We start from the raw sequence: 19,069 nt of genomic DNA on the forward strand, positions 1-19,069 counted from the left end.
AAAACAAACACCAGAGAAGCCTGTAGAAATGTCTGTAGCCACAGTATCAGTACTGTCATCTGCTGTAGTTACAGAAGCTGCTGCTTATGTTGAAACACAACCATCACCACAATCTACTGTGATTTTATTTGTGAAACGACTTTATTTTTTTAGTTTCAGTTGCAGTCTCATATCTTTCTTTTTCTTTATTGCATTTGGCAAATCACATCCCAGCAGCATGCACTCCCACTTCAATTCAAACTTCCTGTCAGAGAAATCTGAATTTGGGAATAAATGCTGCTCATGTTGTCGTGTCCTTATTTTCTTCACTCTGTGGAATTGAGGAAAAAAATGATTTAATATGATTTGCTTATGCTTTTGCTTTTCTCTCACCCGTCTTATTATGCAGGTGTGTTGGTTTCTCACCTCTGACGCTGAGGACGGTGGAGCATTCAGCCCGTCCCAGGGCGTTCTCTGCAGTGACGGTGTAGTCTCCCATGTCCTTGGGGCCCACATGGAGGATTAACATGGAGCAAACCCCCAAAGTGTTGGAGATATAATAGTTGGTATTAGTGTTGAGACTGATGTGGTTCCGATACCATGTGATACGAGGTTTGGGATTTCCCTTCACCGCACAGCTCATGTAGCATTCATAGCCTTTGGGTGCAGTGTGAAGCTTCAGAGGGACAATGAACGTTGGAGCACATCGCAAATCACAGTCCTTTCCACTTGGTACATTCACCACAAACTTTTCTGCAAGAGAGGAGATACAGTACAGTGAGATGATGTTGTCCAAGAAGTGAATGTGTCTGATGTCTGACGAAGGGCTTGCCCCGAAACGTTACACAATAAATTGATGGGAGCCATCTCTGGTGTGCGGACTTCCCTTTCTTTTCATTGAGTATTTACCTTCTAGTCCAGCACCCAGGCCTACAATTTTTTGGGATGTGCGTGTTTTTCTACTTTTTGCAAGAAGTGAATGTGGCCTTTGAGAATGTTTAAGATCTACAAATCACCTTTCTTCCTCTCCATCCCCCAGGTCGGCGACTCCGAGGGTGCAGATACGCCAATGTCATTTTTGGCATAGACCCGGAAGTGATATTCCCTCCCGCGTACGATGTTGCAGACCGTGAACTTATTATTGAAGAGTCTGTCAGCCACTGTTGTCCATGTACGTTTAGTAGAGTCCAGTTTGGACACGGTGTAGTGGAGGCGGTCGTCACGCTTCTCATCAGGAGAAGGTTCCCAGGTCACTGTCACCGTATCAGGCACATTCTCCTCCAGTTCTACCAGACCTGGAGGCTTTGGATCATCTGTAAACACAGTCAGCTTTAACAGCCTCAGATCCATTTCCTCTTTGAAATTTATTGAACTACATGGAACCGATATAGTGTATTACCTGTGACTCTAACCTCTGTGCTGAATGTCTCTTTTCCTGCAAAATTTTTCACCAAGATAGAGTAGATGCCAGAATCAGAGCGCTCAGAGGAGGGGATGAGCAGCTGTGATGAGCCGTCAGAGTTACTTATTGTAGCTCGCTTTGTCACTGGCACATTGTCCTTTAGCCACATAATATCCGGCAGTGGGGAAGCCTGATAAAAAAGTACATTAGTATCTTGAATTTAGTATCCTTTCAGTTTAGTTGTACATGGTTTGTAGCAGTAATAGCTCAAAAGTCTCACCTCAAAATGTATTGTGATCCTGACTGAGTTTCCTGCTCTCACCACCATAAAACTCTTCATCCTGGGGTTTGTGAATTTGGGCCTCACTGAAATAATGAAGAAAAAACAAAATAAAAAACAGATTTTGTGCGAGTAAGCTAAAACACATAAGAATATTTAGCAACTAGCACAATACAGACTGTTAAATTTCTGAACATACCAGGTGAGGGCATAGCGAGGACGTAGTTGGCCAGCTCCTCAGCTTCACTCTCTCCTCCATCATTAGTTGCAATCACTCTCACCCAGTACATGTTCATGGACTTGAGGCCCTTCACACTGAAGGAAGTCGTGATGATGGGAGTGCTATTATAGCGAGACCAGTCAATACAATCGGCGTGTCGAATTTCAACAAAATATCCTTTGGCTTCATCCTGTATCCCTGGTTTCTCCTCAGGTTTAGTCCAAGTCAGGACCAAGTGGCTGTAAGAACTTTCTGTCACCTTCAAACCTGTAACTTTACCTGGAGGCTCTGGGATAAACAAATAATGAAAAGAAGAAGGGAAATATGAAATGTTTTTCTATATACAGTGTATAATATACTGTATATGAGATGAGGCTTTAAAATCAATATGCAGTCATTTTAATATATGATGTGTGTTTGTATACTTGTATTTTCTTTCATCTGTTCTTGTTGATTGTATAAAAAGTTGCAGTACTTACTCTTGGGGTCCCGTGCAAAAACAAACTCCGAGGCGTTACTGAATTCACCAGCTCCTGAGAAGTTAATAGCAGTAACTCTGAATTCATATGCCATACCTGCCATGACATCCTTCACTGCATATTTCTTATCTGGAGGTGATTTAAAAAAAAGAAAAAAAAGAAAGAGCAACAATAAAACGTCACTTTTATATTCTACGATGCATCTAGTTTGAACTGAGGTTAAAATAAAAATCACAGACCTTTTATCAGCTCATCTATTGCATTGACAACAGTCCACAGATTACTCCCCTTTTTTCGTTTCTCTAGGATATAACCCAGGATACGAGAACCTCCTGTTTTACTTGGTGAGGCCCAGGAAAGGTTAATGCAGTCGTCATAGGCACTGACCACCTTTGGGGGTGCAGGAGCGCCTGGAAAAGCTGAAGAAATGCAAAAATAAATAATTTTATACTGTTTAAATTTGTAGTCAGAAAGGCTGAGTTTCTCTTGCTTTCTGTCCATACGCTAACTAGGTCAGAGCAATAAAGTGTTGTTGAGAGACAGTCCCATCTCTGAACTCTGCAGGCTGTTCCCTCCTCAACACAGCTCAAGTTTCTGCTCTGATACACATTGTCAGCTGTGATATTTTACATACACAGGCCCACAGGTGTATTTTTTTCTTTTTCTTTTTTCCAAGTCGTGCCGAATTATTGGAATTTACCACATGTGGACTCTAATCAAGGTGACTGGAGTCAAACATAGTGAAAGGCACCTCAGCTAATTCCAAGTGTGAATCAAAGAGCCTGAATTCTTCTGCCAATGCGACTTTTTTTTAGTTTTGCTTTATGAATGAATTTACAAAATGATTTTTGCCTCTACTTTGTCAATGCTTTATGACTTTGTAAAAGCAGCTGTATTATGGATCAGTGGCATTCAGAAGGAGACCAGTAATGCACAGCAGGGGGCAGTAATGACATTATAAATCAACTGATGATTGAACAGGTCTTTTTGAAAAAACATAGATGGAAAAGCACTGAGGTGTAAATAATAAAATGATATTTCAACTTCATATGTTCATGTGCTTTTTGTTTTTTTGTGGGGGTTTTTTTTGGACTGTGTTCCATGTTCTTTTTTAGTATTTGTACACATTACATTTTACACATTATCTTTTGTGTAATTGAGTAAGTGCAAATAAGTACTGTACTGTATGATAGACTTATTGTTTGACTACTGAATGATTTGTTACCCTCCTTGATGTTCGGTTAAAAGGATAAGGTCCATTGCCTATATTATCTTTGTTACCAGACAATATTGGTATGATTTTGGCCTATATTGTGGAATTTTTATTTATTTATTTATTTTGCCACATTTGAACTTTTTTTTTTTTTGTAAACGATGAGACATTAAACTAAATGTTGTAGTTTATTAGATTTTTTCTCAACCTTTGTAAATGTTACTTGCTGAAGATAGCCTACATAAATGGGCGGGGCTTCTCAGGGCAAAGACAAGCCCCGCCCACGACCTCATTAGCCTGGCTCACCTGCGGCTTGTGCACCATTTTGGATCAGGTCCAATATGATACAAACTTTGTCGGCATTTGAATATGCTCCGAGTTACAAGCTGGGGGGGAAAAATTGTACCGGACAACATATGGATAATTTTCTCGAGAGTTTTAGTGCGAAGAGGAAATAACGTCACAACAGGTAAGAGCGGGAGTGGCCCAGGAGGCCAGGCCTCGTTAATTAGCCAGGTTTCCATACACCTGGTGCTAAAAGTCTCAAACAAAAAATGCTCATCCTCCATGTGTGTTAGCTGGTGTTATTTAAATTTAATAGTGCTTGGTCTCTATTGTTTAGTCATAGCCTAACCAAAATTATGTGGGCATGCTAGTGTTGTTGTTGTTTCAGTTTATAGCTCGTGTTATGAGGCCTTGAAGCCATTAGGATGTTGTATTTTGTAGCATGCTCGTGCATTTAGCTAGCTACTACAGCTCTACACAAGCTAACAAAAGCTAACTTTTTGGATTGATAAGGAAATGTTTAGTTAATCACACACATTGGCAGAAATGTGAGCCATGTTGATAACAGACTCCATAGCTGGTTTGAATTTGTAGTATTGTGCAGAATTGATTCCTGTACGGTTCAACTCCGACAACAAGATGTAGGCTAATGAAGAATAATGTAAAATAAATTAGAATTTGTGAAGTTTTCAGCAGCACCTGACTATAAAGGGAAAAGTGCATTGGAAAAGGGGAAGCCCAAACCTCTGCTTACAGCTGCAGACATTTCAGTGAAGGATGATAGAGTGGTTGTGTGTGTGGCTACTCAAGAAGCAATAGTTTTCTGCTTTTTATGTGCTTTTGTTTCCCAGTAGCAACAACTTGTGGAGATAAAAAGCAGGATCATGACTTTGCAGAGGACTTCTTCAGACTTCAGGAACATCAAAAGGACAACTTTGAACTGCGGCCATCGTCTCTGAGGTGTATTGGACTGAAGGCCTGTCTGGAAAACATCACACTGACTCATGCCGGCTGAATGGACCCTCTTCTTCAAGCAGACCTTCTTCAAACAGTAAGTTCAAGCCATTTTTGTTTGTGTTGTGCTTTTGTTGTTTTATTGTGCTCTGTGGGCTGCTGGACCCTACTGTGTGCTTATGGCCTTTCGGCTTGTGAGTTTCCTGCTGGCTTTCTATTTGTTGGCTGCTTTGCCATCAATAGTTTTGAGATTTTGCTCTCTGTGACAGATTGAGATACGAGGTGGACTTGTTTGTAAGATGTGGAGGAGGATTGTGTCTTAATTTGCCCAAGGATTTGACTTGTGGTCAGTTCTAGGAACAGTGGCATTGATTGCAATTTGTCCTCTTGTTTTCTGCACTGGAGTGTAAAGTGTTTGCCTTTGTTGAATTGTGACTCATAGCAATTTCATGGCTATAAAAGAGGTAGATATTGTGGGTACATTTCGTTATTGGATAATATCCTAAATGGTTTATTTTATTGTCATTATATACAGATGGAAGCTTTTGTGACATTTTAAAGCACTGTATTTAGCTTATTTGAAATACCAGTAGTATCTAGTTATACTTCATTCTCTGTTAAATGCTTTGTCTGACAGGGTTATACATTAGTGGGTGAGGCTAGTGTCTCACCTAGTGTCCCAGCTTGCATATCATCAGTCTCCATCACGTCACTTGTACCCTCGGCCGTCACTGCTCGGATACGGTAACAATATTTCCGCCCATGGTCCACATCTGTGTCACGGTAATTGGGCACACCTGGAATTTCCCCTATTTTCTTCCAAGTGTTTCGTCCCACTTGCTGTCTCTCCAATACGTAGTTAATCACTGGTGAGCCACCATCGTCTTTTGGAGGCCTCCACCTGAATTCAATACATGTAGGTGAGCTCTCTGTTACCTCTGCAGGACCCAGGGGTGCAGTGGGTTTGTCTAAAAACACAAAAAGTGTAGAAAAGAGTAAAGTTTGAAGAATGTGGTTATAGCAAATTCTGCATTTATACTAGGGAAGCAGGAGTAGTATCCGTGAGAGTTAAGTACAATAAATTTTGATGCGTATGATGCTGGTAGCAGGTAGCTTGAACCTATTTGCTTTTTGTCAAGATCTGAATTGTATTCCCATAACACATCTTTAAACTGTCAAGTTATGGCAGCTTGTGATTTTGTAGAAAGTACAACAAAAACAATCTCAAATACATATGAGGAACAGATGAGCTCAGAGAAATACAGCAACCCTTTTTTTTACCTGAGAAATGACTGTGCTGATTTGTAACACATTGTGAGTGAACTCTGACGCATAGAAGCAGCCTGATATTTGCTGTTAAAACACTAAAATACAAACCACGAATGCAGCTTAACTGCAAAATCCCATCCTTTGGCATCTATAAGAATTTTCTTGAGGGAGTTGGATGCTTAATGATTTCCTTTCAAGTGGTCTGGCATTTTTATTGTGTTTTTATATAAGAAGATCCTTCTGCAGCTGCAGAGCTTAAATTAAAAAAAAAAAAAATCTCTGGGTAAGAGATATCTAACATTGCCCTTCATTCACTCACCGAGCACAATTAGCTGTGAAATAGCTTCTATGAATCCGTGCTCGTTCTTGAGCTTGATCTTGATCTCTCCTGTGTCCTTCCTCTGACACCTGCTGAGGAGCAAGCGGCTGTGACTAGCAGATTTCTCTATCCTTGTGTTGCTGTCATCGTGGAGCTCTTCTCCCTCTCTGTACCACTGGATCTTTATGGGTTCATGGCCAAGAAAATGCACTTTAAAGATGGCGTGGTGCCCCACTTTAACTGTGACAGGCTCAGTGAATGCACTGAGATCCTCAGAGTGAAACCGTGGTGGATCTAAGAAAGAAAAAGCAATCCATTCAATGTTGAAATAGTATTTAGCTTGTATCTTGTTACATGTTACACAAACATGTTCTGACCAATGGCTGAAAATATAGTACAGAGTATAAGCCGTCATTTTAGTTTCACATGTTGCACTGTATCAAATATTATCATGAACTTTCAAACCTTTAACGTTGATCATCGCCTCTGTTTTACGACCATCTGCTTCAAAACGATATTTCCCAGAATGCTCTTCCATGCACTTGATTATGACTAATCTATGGCTTGCACCATCTTTGGTGATAGTAAAATTGTCATCTGGGGATATCTGATGGTGGGGGGAGGAGGAGGAGAGAGGGCAGAGTTAATTAGTAATTCAAGTCAGAAACACTGCATCCTCCAAAGGGCTTTGTCTCCAGCTGTATTGTCCCACAAGCCCAGAATATAAACATCTGGCAGATATTTGAGGTAAATCACAGATGTGCACATACTGTACAAAACGTGTGGTTATATATTCTAGTGGCAACAGATTGTCAGAAAGCTAGAGAAAAACTGAGGGGGGATAGTGGGACACAAGCTGAGGGTATCGCAGCTACATGGTATATGATCTGCTGTTTTAGTTGCAGTTTAGTTTGATTGACACTAGTCATAGCACACAATACAAAGTGTGAACTAAACAACTTGATGAAGTTTGCCTGTCCTGATCTGTCAACAGGATACAGCCTTGGCTCCACAAAATCATTTTGTAACCATGGTAATGCATTCCTTGATGGTTCAGACAGGAAAAAAATAGTTAAATCCACTATGTGTGTTGTGTGTGTGTGTGTGTGTGGCTTAATCTGATTTTTATTTTGGACGTTTTTGTTTTATCATGATATAAAACATAAAGCTGGACCATTTTGACACCAACATAAAAGTCACAGGAATTTGATTTCTACTCATGGGTCCATGATGCAGTGTTGTTGCAGGATCACAATGGCGTTTTTTGTCTGACCTAAGATCCATTCCTCAGACTGTGTTTTCTTGATGGACACTGACACATCAATGATGAGTCTGAGCAGTAACTAACTTGTGACTTACCTTTTTGCCATCTCTGAACCAAACTCCCTCACAGTCTTCACTGCTGAGCTTACATGTTAATTCAGCCGTCTCATTGATGATGGCATGGACATCAGATAGTCCACAGATGAACTGCACACCTGGATCTAACACAGACACCAGCGAACTGTAAATGACAATGACACATTGATAACAAAAGAAAAAGCTTATGATTGGGTTTAATGTTTTTGTGTTGTTGTCTTGAATTTGGAATTGATGTTTTTCTATCTTTTCAAATAGTCTCTGTCTCTTGAAGGATTTTTTTTGGTCCCCTTCAGGTCTTGCATGCGCTGAGATATATTTTCAAAACAATTTATGTTGATAACTCTCCTTTATTAGATTTCATACCTGCAAGGTTTTCTTATTCAACGTGTATTGTTTTGCGAACAGAAAATTGACTCTCTCTTTCTCTCTGGCCAATTGCCGTCCTGTCAGGAAGACTAATTTCAAATAGCAAATGAAAATGACAAAACAATTTAAGTTTTCAGTGCAGTTAATCTCCTGGAGAACCTCTCTGTTGTGGCAAAATAGCACCGTGGCATGCAGAGCAACTTGATAAACAACATGCAGGGATATTTGAGAATAAATGGGTATTGACTTATGAAAAATATTATTATTAGACTTGACTTGATTGCAGTTGGGGGAGATGTTCTGTGTGACCTATCACGCAAATAGACTCATGATTGCTTTGCTGTAATACTACAAACTTGATCATTTTTGAATTATTATAATAATGTTAAAATGTTTGTTGCTCAGATTTCTTATCATCCATTGTGGAACGTGTGTGTATATGTAAGTAAAATGCCAAAGTAAGTTAGTATGTTTGATTCTGAATTAATCCTCAATCCAAAACAATTCTTGATTCAATGAAAGCAAAGAGGGACACTGTATTTTACTCCAGTGGACTGGTGTTAAACCAGCAGCAGTGAGGAACAGCCTATCTGCTGCCATGATACTGGAGCAGCCACCAGAGTCCAAAACAGACACACAGACTGTGGACCGAGACATTTCCTTGGCCTCACTAGAGTTGAGAGAGTGCTCTGCTAATGTCTGTCTGTTGGTAATCGGGTGTGGAGCATTGGCAACCACTTCACCTTGGTTTTAAAAAACTGCTCTGTGAGATACTAAATCCATGGTGTTTGCTTTTTTGGAGGTGAGAAGATGTGTTTGCTCTGCACACCGTCTGGGTGCTGTGCCTTATTGAAGCCTGACATTTCGTCAATATGATGTTAATAATATTACTTTTCTAGTATTCTTACACAAGGCAGTATTTGGCATTTGTGAATTTATTCACTATTATAAAGGGTGAGATTAACACAATATTAATTTAATCAATTAGTAGTTAGTTGTTAGTTACTGTATGTAATGCAGTAGCTGCATATCTTAACACCTTCATCATAATATTTTTTTTAAGTGGAACTGTTGTGTTTTCTTGTCATTCAGTCATGACACTTTACTTACCAATCACCAATTCCTCGATCAGGGGGCCTTGTCTTTTGTGCCTTGTATGTGAGGCAGAGCCGGTGGCATCTTCAGTCTCGTCACAGTCGCTGAAGTCTTTAGGACACGAGCTCTCACCTTTCAAAATATTCAAGAATATACATATTTATAACTGACTTCCTTGGTAACCACCAATAAAAAGCCAAGTTGTAGTTCTCGTCATCAGTCCATATCACACTGCCATGTAATAATGCACCACTTTTGGTCTCTCACCGCTTACTGCTTCCTGTGGCAGCAGGCTTTGCTTCGAACCAGTCGTTAGCTCAGCCTGCCCTGTCGTGTCCTCATTTCCATCACTGTCACTTACTTCATTATCACTCGCTGATTCATTCAGATCTGTGTTAGAGCCACAGAGTTCAGGTAATGAACACTTGATTCACACACTGTCGAGTTTCACTTAGTCCAATTACTATTTCACAAAGCATTTCTTCACAAGTGGAGTGAATTTATTTGCAGCATTTAAGACAATATCATGTAAATTAAAAAAAGAAATAGTGGTGTTAGTTGTGTTCCAGATAGTCATGCAGCCTGTTGCTCCTTTTTAATGTTTTTGAGAACCAGCAAGATATTAGTTCTGAACCAGTAAATATTTTGTGTTTTTTTCCCCCAATACTATCTTTAGAGACCAAAGGAAACCAAGACTAACATATGTATCTGCCATTGTTGGACATTTCTTTTGTTTCCTCTGACAGTACTATAAAGGACATCTGATACAGGCATGTCGAATCAGCTGTCAGATGTGCTACTGTAATCTCTTCCATGCAGAACACCATAATCCCTGTTGTTTCTTACCAGATATATTGTGTTTCCTTTGAACCTTCTTTGGGTGCCTTGAATGCCTGACAGACCCGTTTAAATGTGTATTTCCATCAGATTCAGTCACTTCGCTTTGATTTGTGGCAAACGTTTGAATCTGCTGTGACTCCCCATCACTAGTTTTGCCATTGGACCCTGGACAGACAGAGAGTACAATGAAGAGAATAAGAAACTGTTCATAAACTAATTATTAATATTAAAAGAATAAAACACAGAAAAAGAAACTGACCATTTACATCAATCTGGAAATGGAGTGGTACATTTTCTTTACATTGTGCCTCATCAGCTACTCCGCCTTTTGTCTCTTCTCCACGATTTATGAATCTTGTTTTATGGGCTGATCCATTCACGTCCTCGTTTTCCTCAGATCCCGCATTTCCATCTGTGGTATGTCGGTTATAAGAAAACCTCAGCTTGAAACTTTCTATGATATATATGATTTCTGTAATGCATAATGTATAATGATAATAATGTAATGCATTATATCCACTGGTGGATTTAATGTGGAGGTGTACTGTTAATCAATATGGAGAAATATGGAGAATTATGGAGAAATTTCAGATTTGTTGTGTTGAACATCTTTCTTGTCCTGGTTACATCTTCTTTAATGTTCAGGAGACGGTGTACACAGAAATCTTACTTAATGGCCTCATAAATTCTGACAGTAAAACAAAAGAGCTCTTCTCAGTCTGTACGTGTAAAGTAAACACTGAAGGTCAAAAAACTTTACAAAGTGCTTTATAGATGGCGTCTAGTGAGGATAAAGGTAACACACACTGTCCTCCTCTTTTGAAATAAATAAATATTAACTAATGTTAGCAGCATGTCTGTTTTACGCTTTGATCGTAAATGCAGATTTTAACCACCACTGAAGTGCTGATAATGGAAATGCATTGTTAGGCATAGATCGACTTTACCTGTTACCTTGTCAAAATCCACTTGACCAGATTTGATATGTTTCTTGCTCTTTGAATCATCTGCTCTCACTTGCACTTCTGTCTTTGTTACACGCCCCGAAGCATCAGATTTTGAGACTGTGCCATCTCCTCTTGTGCTGTTAATATTTGCTCTCCCTTTGCTCCCAGTTGGCTCAGATAGGACACCAGCTTTTGCTGCGTCAGCCTCACCCTTTATTGCTCCAGCATTTTCACACAGTCCATTGACTGCAGTCATTTCACCATCTCCTCCATCAGTGCTTAATGTCTTTTCTCCTTTGAGTTGTCCTCCTTCGTGCTTTATTTTCACAGCTGCTAAAATCTTCTCCATCTCCTCTCTGTATTTTATTTGTTGCTCTTTAGCCACTTTCTCCAGGTCGATCCGTACTCCACCAGCCAAAGTGGTTTTACGAAGTTTCTTCTTACCAGCAGATGCGGGGTCGCCCTCACCTTGTAGTTTATAAAATACAGCATGCATGACTCATGACAGACGTTTATTAGTGAAAATAATTATTATGGAAATTGTGGAATTATAAAGTGTTACCTTCCACAACCAACCAGGCACTGCAGGATGTAATGCCAGCCACAGCTGAATAGATCCCTTTGTCCTGCTGCTGACAGTCCCTGATCAACAGCCTGTGGATTAGTTTATGGTCTGACACTGTAATGCTGTATTTTTCTCCATCCTCCAGAGCGCTGCCCTTGCCCATCCATGTGATTTTGGGTAGCGGGTGTGTCAGCACACACTCAAAGAGGGCGTCCTCTCTTTCTTGTGCTTTAATCTCCTGGATTTTAATGACAAAGTCCACATCCGAAACTGCAGAAAGGAAAAAAAGAGGCATGTACAAAAAGATGAAAAAGAAGTGTATTTGCATTGTTAAGCCACCCACCACACAGTGTACTCTATGTATCATCTTGAACCAGATACATCCACAGTTAAAAACAGTAGAGACCAACAGATTCTTTTTTCTTTTTACATTCAACTTATTTGTCTTTCAATGGACCTACATTTGAACTCTGGAAAGAGGCTAAGTTCTTCAGCATCCATTTCATTCAGCCCTGTGTGGAGGAGTTTGACTCTCTTGACATCCATCTGATTCATCTCTGTGTCCTCTTGCATCTGGCCTTTCTTACTGAAATCCTTTGTTCTCCCAGCACTTTTAAGACTCTGTTTCTCTGCTGTGGCTTCATCATAGTGAATCACACCATCCTGCCAGGTACAGAGGAGTTGGAGAGACACGTTAAACTTTCAATATTCTGTGTGTAGCTATTTCTCCAAGTAAATGAAATGCATAAAAACTTGAAAATACATTGGAAAATGATCAATTATAATAATCATGAGAAATAGTCAACCTGCCTTCTCAATATGTAAGACAGTAATATGTTTGAAATAATAATATGTCTGAAATAATTTCCTCATTAACTCACTCATCATTTCCTATATAATGAATATATTGACTTATTTCAGACACAAGCTCTTTATTTTCACTTTGCATCATCACTTACAAGCTGAAGTACTGCACATAATCTCTTTTTTTATATGTAACACAAAGCAGTGAACTTGTTGTGTACTTGTGTTTTTATTTCACTGTATGGACTCTTTGAGGGCACGGCATAGAGCATAAATCTTGTATGATACTGTAAATATAACAAAAACAAAGAGCTGATAAGCTGTTCTGTCTCATTGTGCATCTTTAAGCTCAATCGGCAGCTCTAATGAAGCACTTGCATCTTTTGTAACACAATTACACCAGTTGTCTGATAGTGACAGGAGATGAAAACAGCTGATGAACGAGAGAAAAGGAATCACTGCTGTGAAATGAACAGTATAAACTGATAATTACTCAGTCATGAGTAAATATTTCAAATGCAGTTCAGTTAATTTTCAATGATGAACTGCATTTGAACCTATTGAGCTTTAATTAAAACCTGCACTATTCAGAACGAACATGACTTTGATCAGTGCCAGATGTCTTCACTAAAACAACAAACAAAACATGAAATGGCTCGTTAAGAACTGTACTGATGATCCAGTGAGAGAAGATGTATTTAGTGTGAGAGTTGAGTTTTCCTACCTTACTTTTATTTTTCATCCTCTCCTTCTTCTTCTCTTCCAGTTTCTTGAGAGTCAAATGTAAGTCTGTAACACCAAACTCACTACAGATGCGCTCGTAGTCTTTCCTGTCAGCGTTCATCATGGCTTCCCAGAATTTCTCATCAGTTTCCCCATCTGCTCTCGCTACTTTACTGGATGTATTAGCGAAATGAATATAAAAAATAGTCAATAAATGAAAGAATTTACTTGCATATGGAACATCTGGTTAGGCATTTCAATATCATACAGTCAGTATCTGTGTTTTTTCTTACCTTTTCCTCAGCAACTTTCTGAAATTTGATGGATTTTCTAAAAAAAAAAAAATCAGTTCAGATCTCTGTAGGTAAAATTTTGGACATTTGCACACAGGCATGCATTTATTAAAAAATCATTAAAAATATATAAAGAACTTTGAACACACTACACTTAAACAAAAAGCAAGTCTGTCACATGCACGGTCAAGTGTATTCAGTATCTAGATATTTGGAAATGTCTTACCTTCGGCCACAGTTAATGTTGTTGTGCAGACAGCTTTACCATACTCGTTCACAGCATAGCATTTGTACGTATCGGTGTCGTCAGCGCACAGTTTGCGAATCTAGAAAATCAACATAATAGACTGAATCCATTCAACATCCAGAACATATGTACAAATTCATTATGTACTAAAAGTAAAAGTAGTAATTACTCTCAGGGTTTTTTACTGCATGTAAAATGTAGTTTCTCACCTCTAGTATGTGCTCCCCAGTTGTTTCATCATATTTAGTCTGAAATTTGTCTTTGTCTAAAACATGTCCTTTAGCTCTTCTCCATGACACCTCTGGTTTTGGATCCCCCTTCACCACAGCCTTAAAAACAGCCATTTTTCCTATGGGATATGTAGAAATATTACATTTTCACAGTTCAGAATTCATAATGATAATATTATTATGCAATGCTGTTTAACTTTGTTTAGATCAGGTCAGTGGTGTGTGAAATGAAAACCTACCTGTCTGGGTGGTCACTTCATCTGGTTTACTTTGGAAATCTGGGGTGGTTTTTCCCTCTGGCAGGTTTGCCACGTACTGAGTGATCATCACTCCAGCTATCTTAGATCTCCTTCGAATGAGAGCTGAACAAAACAACACAAAAATCAGTGAGAAGTACTGAAAATTTCGAGCAAAGTTGCCTACTTTACAACGTAAAACTGAAACAAAGAAAAAGAAGATCAATTCCATGCTGCAGGATTTCAAGTGGAGAAAGCTGTCGGTTTAAACAGATTTCTTTTCTCTACCAGCAGATGTCAGGAGTGTGACAGTATTCCCTAGAGATGCTTTGTGTGTGTTGTGTTGACTTGACTGAAATGTTTGCTGTTTTACTGCTAATGGGAAGCGCTGTACACATATGCAATGATTCCTGGTTGAGTTGACTTAAATGTCACTTCAGTCAATGGCGGATGCATGTTTGCTGTTGTTATTGGGTTTGTTGGTAGCTGATTACTGATTATAAGGATAGGTAATAGGCAGTGGAGACGGAGCATCAGCACTCCAACCTCCAGCAATAATTTTACGGTTAAACCTAAAGCTTGAGAAAAACACACTGCTGTCATGGGTAGAGCTAATTTGCCTCTTATGCATCTAATGTGATGTTGACTGTGAAATTTAATGGCAACATCAGCTAAAATGAACTGTAAAGTGTGAGTCAGTTGTTCTGTGCCTCTTGTACAGCACACACTGTGCAGTAGTTAGTACTAAGTAAAAAATAATTAAGATAATTAAGTGCTCTATTCATCATCCTTAATAAATATGTCAGGATGCTCCTTTTTCATTGAACAACCTGTTACTACAGGAATATAGTGCAAGAGCATTTTCATAAAGGGCTCAAAAGTTGATCATGGATTTTGATGCTATATAGTGAAAATGTACACATCAGGGCGGCAACTAGCGCTTACATTGTCTAAGCTAGAAGTTTGGACTTTTATTTTTTGCAATTACCATTAAAAAAAAAAATACAGCAAACAGCATTGCTGGGCATCAGCAGGCTAGAGTTGCCATGGAAACATGATGTCATCCTTTCCAGGACATTGTAGTAAGCACTCACAGGAAGTTTCATGTGAGTTGATATAGGCTATGACTATGACTGATTTGTTTGGCACCTTGGCCAAAGGATTAGACCAGCCAAAATTAAAGGCAAATTTAAAAGCCAACAACTAAGTCATCACCAAGTTTTGTAGAGATCAGACACCGGAATTTAGATTTTAAGGCAACAAACACACCAACAAGTTTGAGGCGAAATACAAAGGACTTATGAGGTTTGAAGCCAATTTTAGTAAAGATTAGACAGTTTGTTCTTGGAGTAAAAAAAAAAAAACACTTTAAAATTAAAATCCAGTGGGGAAATCAACATCACAGGGTATATTAAATATATGTATTGATCCAAGGAATCCAATGATGCCTCATTTTTGAAAATCAGGTATAAGGGTTCAGAAGTTTTCTGTGAAAGCATTTCCAGCTTTGACCTGTTGGTGGCATTACAGTGCTTGAGACACCAACATGAAACTTGATAATAAGCATCACAGGAGGGTCCTTATAGTCAGTTTGCCAAATTTCAAAAGTTTTTACTATATTCTTCCCGGGAAGAACAAGAATATAAAGAAGACAAAGTAGTGAGCACAGTGACTGTCTTACGCAGCTTTGTTGCTTAGCCGCCAGTGACTTCATACATTATTAAAAAATGATAAATAATCCTTCTGTCAATCAACAAATCTACTAATCGTTTCAGTTCAAGTGCATTTAAAATCCACTGCAGTCAAATAAATAGACTAGACACTAATACACTTCAAACAGCAGTGCAGGAAATCCACTCTGTCGTCCTCTACTTACCTACTTTACTGCCGAGCGTTTTTGTTATCAGGCTTTTGACACGGAAAGATAGAGGATCACACAGGAGTTGATGGAGAACAACATTAATCCAGGGATTAATGATTATTATGACAAGGACAGAAATAGAACCACCACCCTGACCGACGTGAAGCTGAGGGTGACTTATTTGACAAGGTAGTAAGCAGATAATTCAGGTTATCAACACGCAGACAGGACAGGTCACACAAGCAGACACAGTCTTCAATAATACCAAATGTATTATTCAATATTCATTCCATTATTCATTATAATGGATATAGCTTATCGTCGTGCCCATACAGTACAATTCAGCATGGGAAACCCCCAAAGACATGCTGTACCTGTATTTGTTTACTAGAAAGTAAAACAGCTGGTTCATATCACCTGATTTGTTTCCAGACACCTCATTAAAATGTTGAATATATCGATGTACCAGGGAGAAATCTGGGTGAGAAGAAATTGCACCAGATCAATTAGACATATAACATGATGAGTCAATGCTGTGTTGTGTCAGTGGTGTATATATCCTCTTTATACAATCCGTGCCCAACAGAAGCTATACGTTATCAATTGCCTCTTTTGAAATTGCTGGGTATGTCCTCCAGGCATTTCCTTATATTTACGGAAACACTGATGATTATCCAAGCCAGGAGAAGCATTTATTCCCTTTTACTTTTAACCGTCTCTGATAGATGGAGAGAGACACAGAAGTAATTGAGTGAGATTGAAATAAACAGTGGGCGGAGAAGGCTGGAAGTGGAGACCCAGTCAGGCATAATGTGGAAAAGGAAAGCTCATAGTGGCCTGAATAAACCGAAGAAGTGAGAGGGTCATGGTAAAAGGGCAGCAGGCAGGGAGCCTTAATCCAGGGATGTTTTCTTCTCATCCTCACTTTATCACTGAAGCCTGAGAGAGACGACCTTTAGTCAACTGGCTGTTGAAGTGCCTGTCAGTTGGGAAACAAGAACTTGCATAGTTCTCATGGATTTTATAAGTTTAAGAGAGATGATGTCATAACTTCATCGTATTATGCAGATGAAGTTATGTGCTGTGATTGTTTCTCTAAATATATACAGTTCCTGTGTTTGCAGTATGAATCACATTTTGCAGTAAGACATGTTTTTAATAGGATGAATAAAGGAATCAACTCATTATCCAATAATATCACAACACTCTGTTCGTTCTTTGTGTTTTTTTGAGTTTAGGCTCACACACATACTGACTGCAACTTCCCCATATTTGCAGTCCCTCCAGTGTAAAATAGCCAGAAATCTGCAAACTGTCGAAGTCTCAGAAAGCAGAACAGTTATGGAGATAAAGTTTTTTAAAGTGCTTGAGAAAAAAATACACAGTCAGTGCTGAAGTATAATGAACTTGTTTTACATAAACCCAGACAGATTTCCATCACATCTCAGTCCTCAGACTTGCAGACTGCAGTCTCTGTCACTGTCACCTTCAGGCTGTAATTCAGACGACAGAAAAATGCCCCGTGTGTAATTGTTAGTGTGAGACCTGCTCTCTCCTCCGTCGGAGGAAATGGAGCCTGCCTGCTGACACAGCGCTGAGTAGTTAAAGTGTATGCGTGTACTTGTTGTGCACAACAGTGTCCCTGGTCTGGTGGTGGTGGTGTGTGTGTTGGGAGTACTAATGTTGTGCAGTCTTTATCGATTTTGTCTGGTCCATGACGTTGAGGAAGCCAAAGTGGGCCCATTCAGCAAGCTTCAGTGGATCCTCGATAATATCACAGCATTTCCTGCCATGTAAAATATTTTTCAAAGCACCAAAAATGCTCTCTTCTTTTTTTGATCTGTACCAACTCCTGGAAACAAAAAATATCTGGCTCTTAAGCTTCTCTATGTTCACCAGTTAGACACTGGCTGTCTGCCCTTTGATTCGAAGCAGGTGATCTGGGGTTTTAGGGGCTTTTTTCCTGAAAGCATCTGTCTCCTTTGTTCAAAGACAGCACAATGAGAGCGGTGAGAATAAACCATAACAGGGAGGTAGCGGGGCTGGTCAGCCAAACATTTTTTTTGAAGCTCACTACAGTAGCACACAGAGAGGGAGAAATGGGAACTCGCAGATGATTCAGGGGATAATTCTGTGGAGATTCATCACTGAGCAACTCCTTTCCACATTTTTACATTGTTTAAGAATCTAATGCAGTGTTCACACTAAATGTAACAGCATTAGTTATAAGTAACACTTATTTTAGTCCAGTCATTCTTATGTCTGCTCTGTAGCAATGCAGTAGTTTTTTGTGGAAGATATTCATCATAAGATGGATATAGATAGTCAGACATTCACTTGTTATTAATAATAAATGAAAAAAAAAGACTAGAACTTCATTTCACATTTTAATTTTCAATTTTACTGAAGGTAATAATTCTCCAGGTTCTATATTAAGTAGTTTTTGAAACCTGAGCATTGCTTGCTTTGCTGATACAATAGAACTCTTTGTGTTGTATCGACAGACAAGCACATTAAGACAGGGACTATAAGTGCTTTTAGAAATGGAGTGCATTTCTCCCCTCGTAGTATTTAATTCATATCACTACATTTGATGATGTGTTAACTAATGTGACCTCCAGCTTTGCAGCAATATTTACTCTTATACTGTAACAGTTTCTGTAGCTACTCATTAAATACAGAGATCCAAAGAAGTGCAGCTATTTTAAATTATAGTTTTGCATAACAATACCAGAAAATGTCTAATATCTGTTGGCTACTTGCAAAAGCTGGACATTAGGCAACTTCTTTGTCAGTACAAATGGAGCAGGGATACACAGAAAAAAGAGAATGTAAAGGAGGGCAGGAGGAATAGCAGTACTGTACTTTGTCTCACAGAAGGACCCGAGTTCGTCCCCCTTTTCCACATTTTGATGAAGGTTAACTGTCCAATAGGTGACCTGCAAACAGAATGTGAACATTAGTACCAATGGTAAAACCAGGCATCATCAGTTCTTCTTTGCAATATTGAGTATTAGCCTATGTTATGTCATGTTATGTTATGTTCTCCTTGGCTTGCAGTATTTTTTGCAGACAGAGTAATGTACTGTACACATTTTGT

The 19,069-nt window shown here is 39.1% G+C and overlaps 1 protein-coding gene across 1 annotated transcript; it reads right to left on the minus strand.

Moving 5' to 3' along the window:
* Positions 1–144: 144 nt before the first annotated feature.
* Positions 145–18,902, minus strand: LOC146984892 (immunoglobulin-like and fibronectin type III domain-containing protein 1). The gene is made up of 24 exons (XM_085783221.1): positions 18,835–18,902; positions 16,387–16,446; positions 14,112–14,234; positions 13,852–13,991; positions 13,622–13,721; positions 13,396–13,432; positions 13,104–13,275; positions 12,037–12,238; positions 11,573–11,845; positions 11,011–11,478; positions 9,491–9,613; positions 9,239–9,355; positions 7,760–7,884; positions 6,866–7,007; positions 6,401–6,694; positions 5,484–5,780; positions 2,600–2,779; positions 2,361–2,489; positions 1,861–2,169; positions 1,662–1,747; positions 1,379–1,571; positions 996–1,292; positions 406–732; positions 145–310 (listed from the first exon to the last, which is right to left on the minus strand). Exons 1-24 carry the CDS (start codon positions 18,875–18,877, stop codon positions 306–308), a joined length of 4,242 nt encoding a protein of 1,413 aa, XP_085639347.1. The 5' UTR covers positions 18,878–18,902; the 3' UTR covers positions 145–305.
* Positions 18,903–19,069: the final 167 nt, after the last annotated feature.

Source organism: Trachurus japonicus, chromosome 7 (assembly GCF_045865225.1).
Source record: "Trachurus japonicus isolate A0001 chromosome 7, Traja_1.0".
NCBI lineage: Eukaryota > Metazoa > Chordata > Actinopteri > Carangiformes > Carangidae > Trachurus > Trachurus japonicus.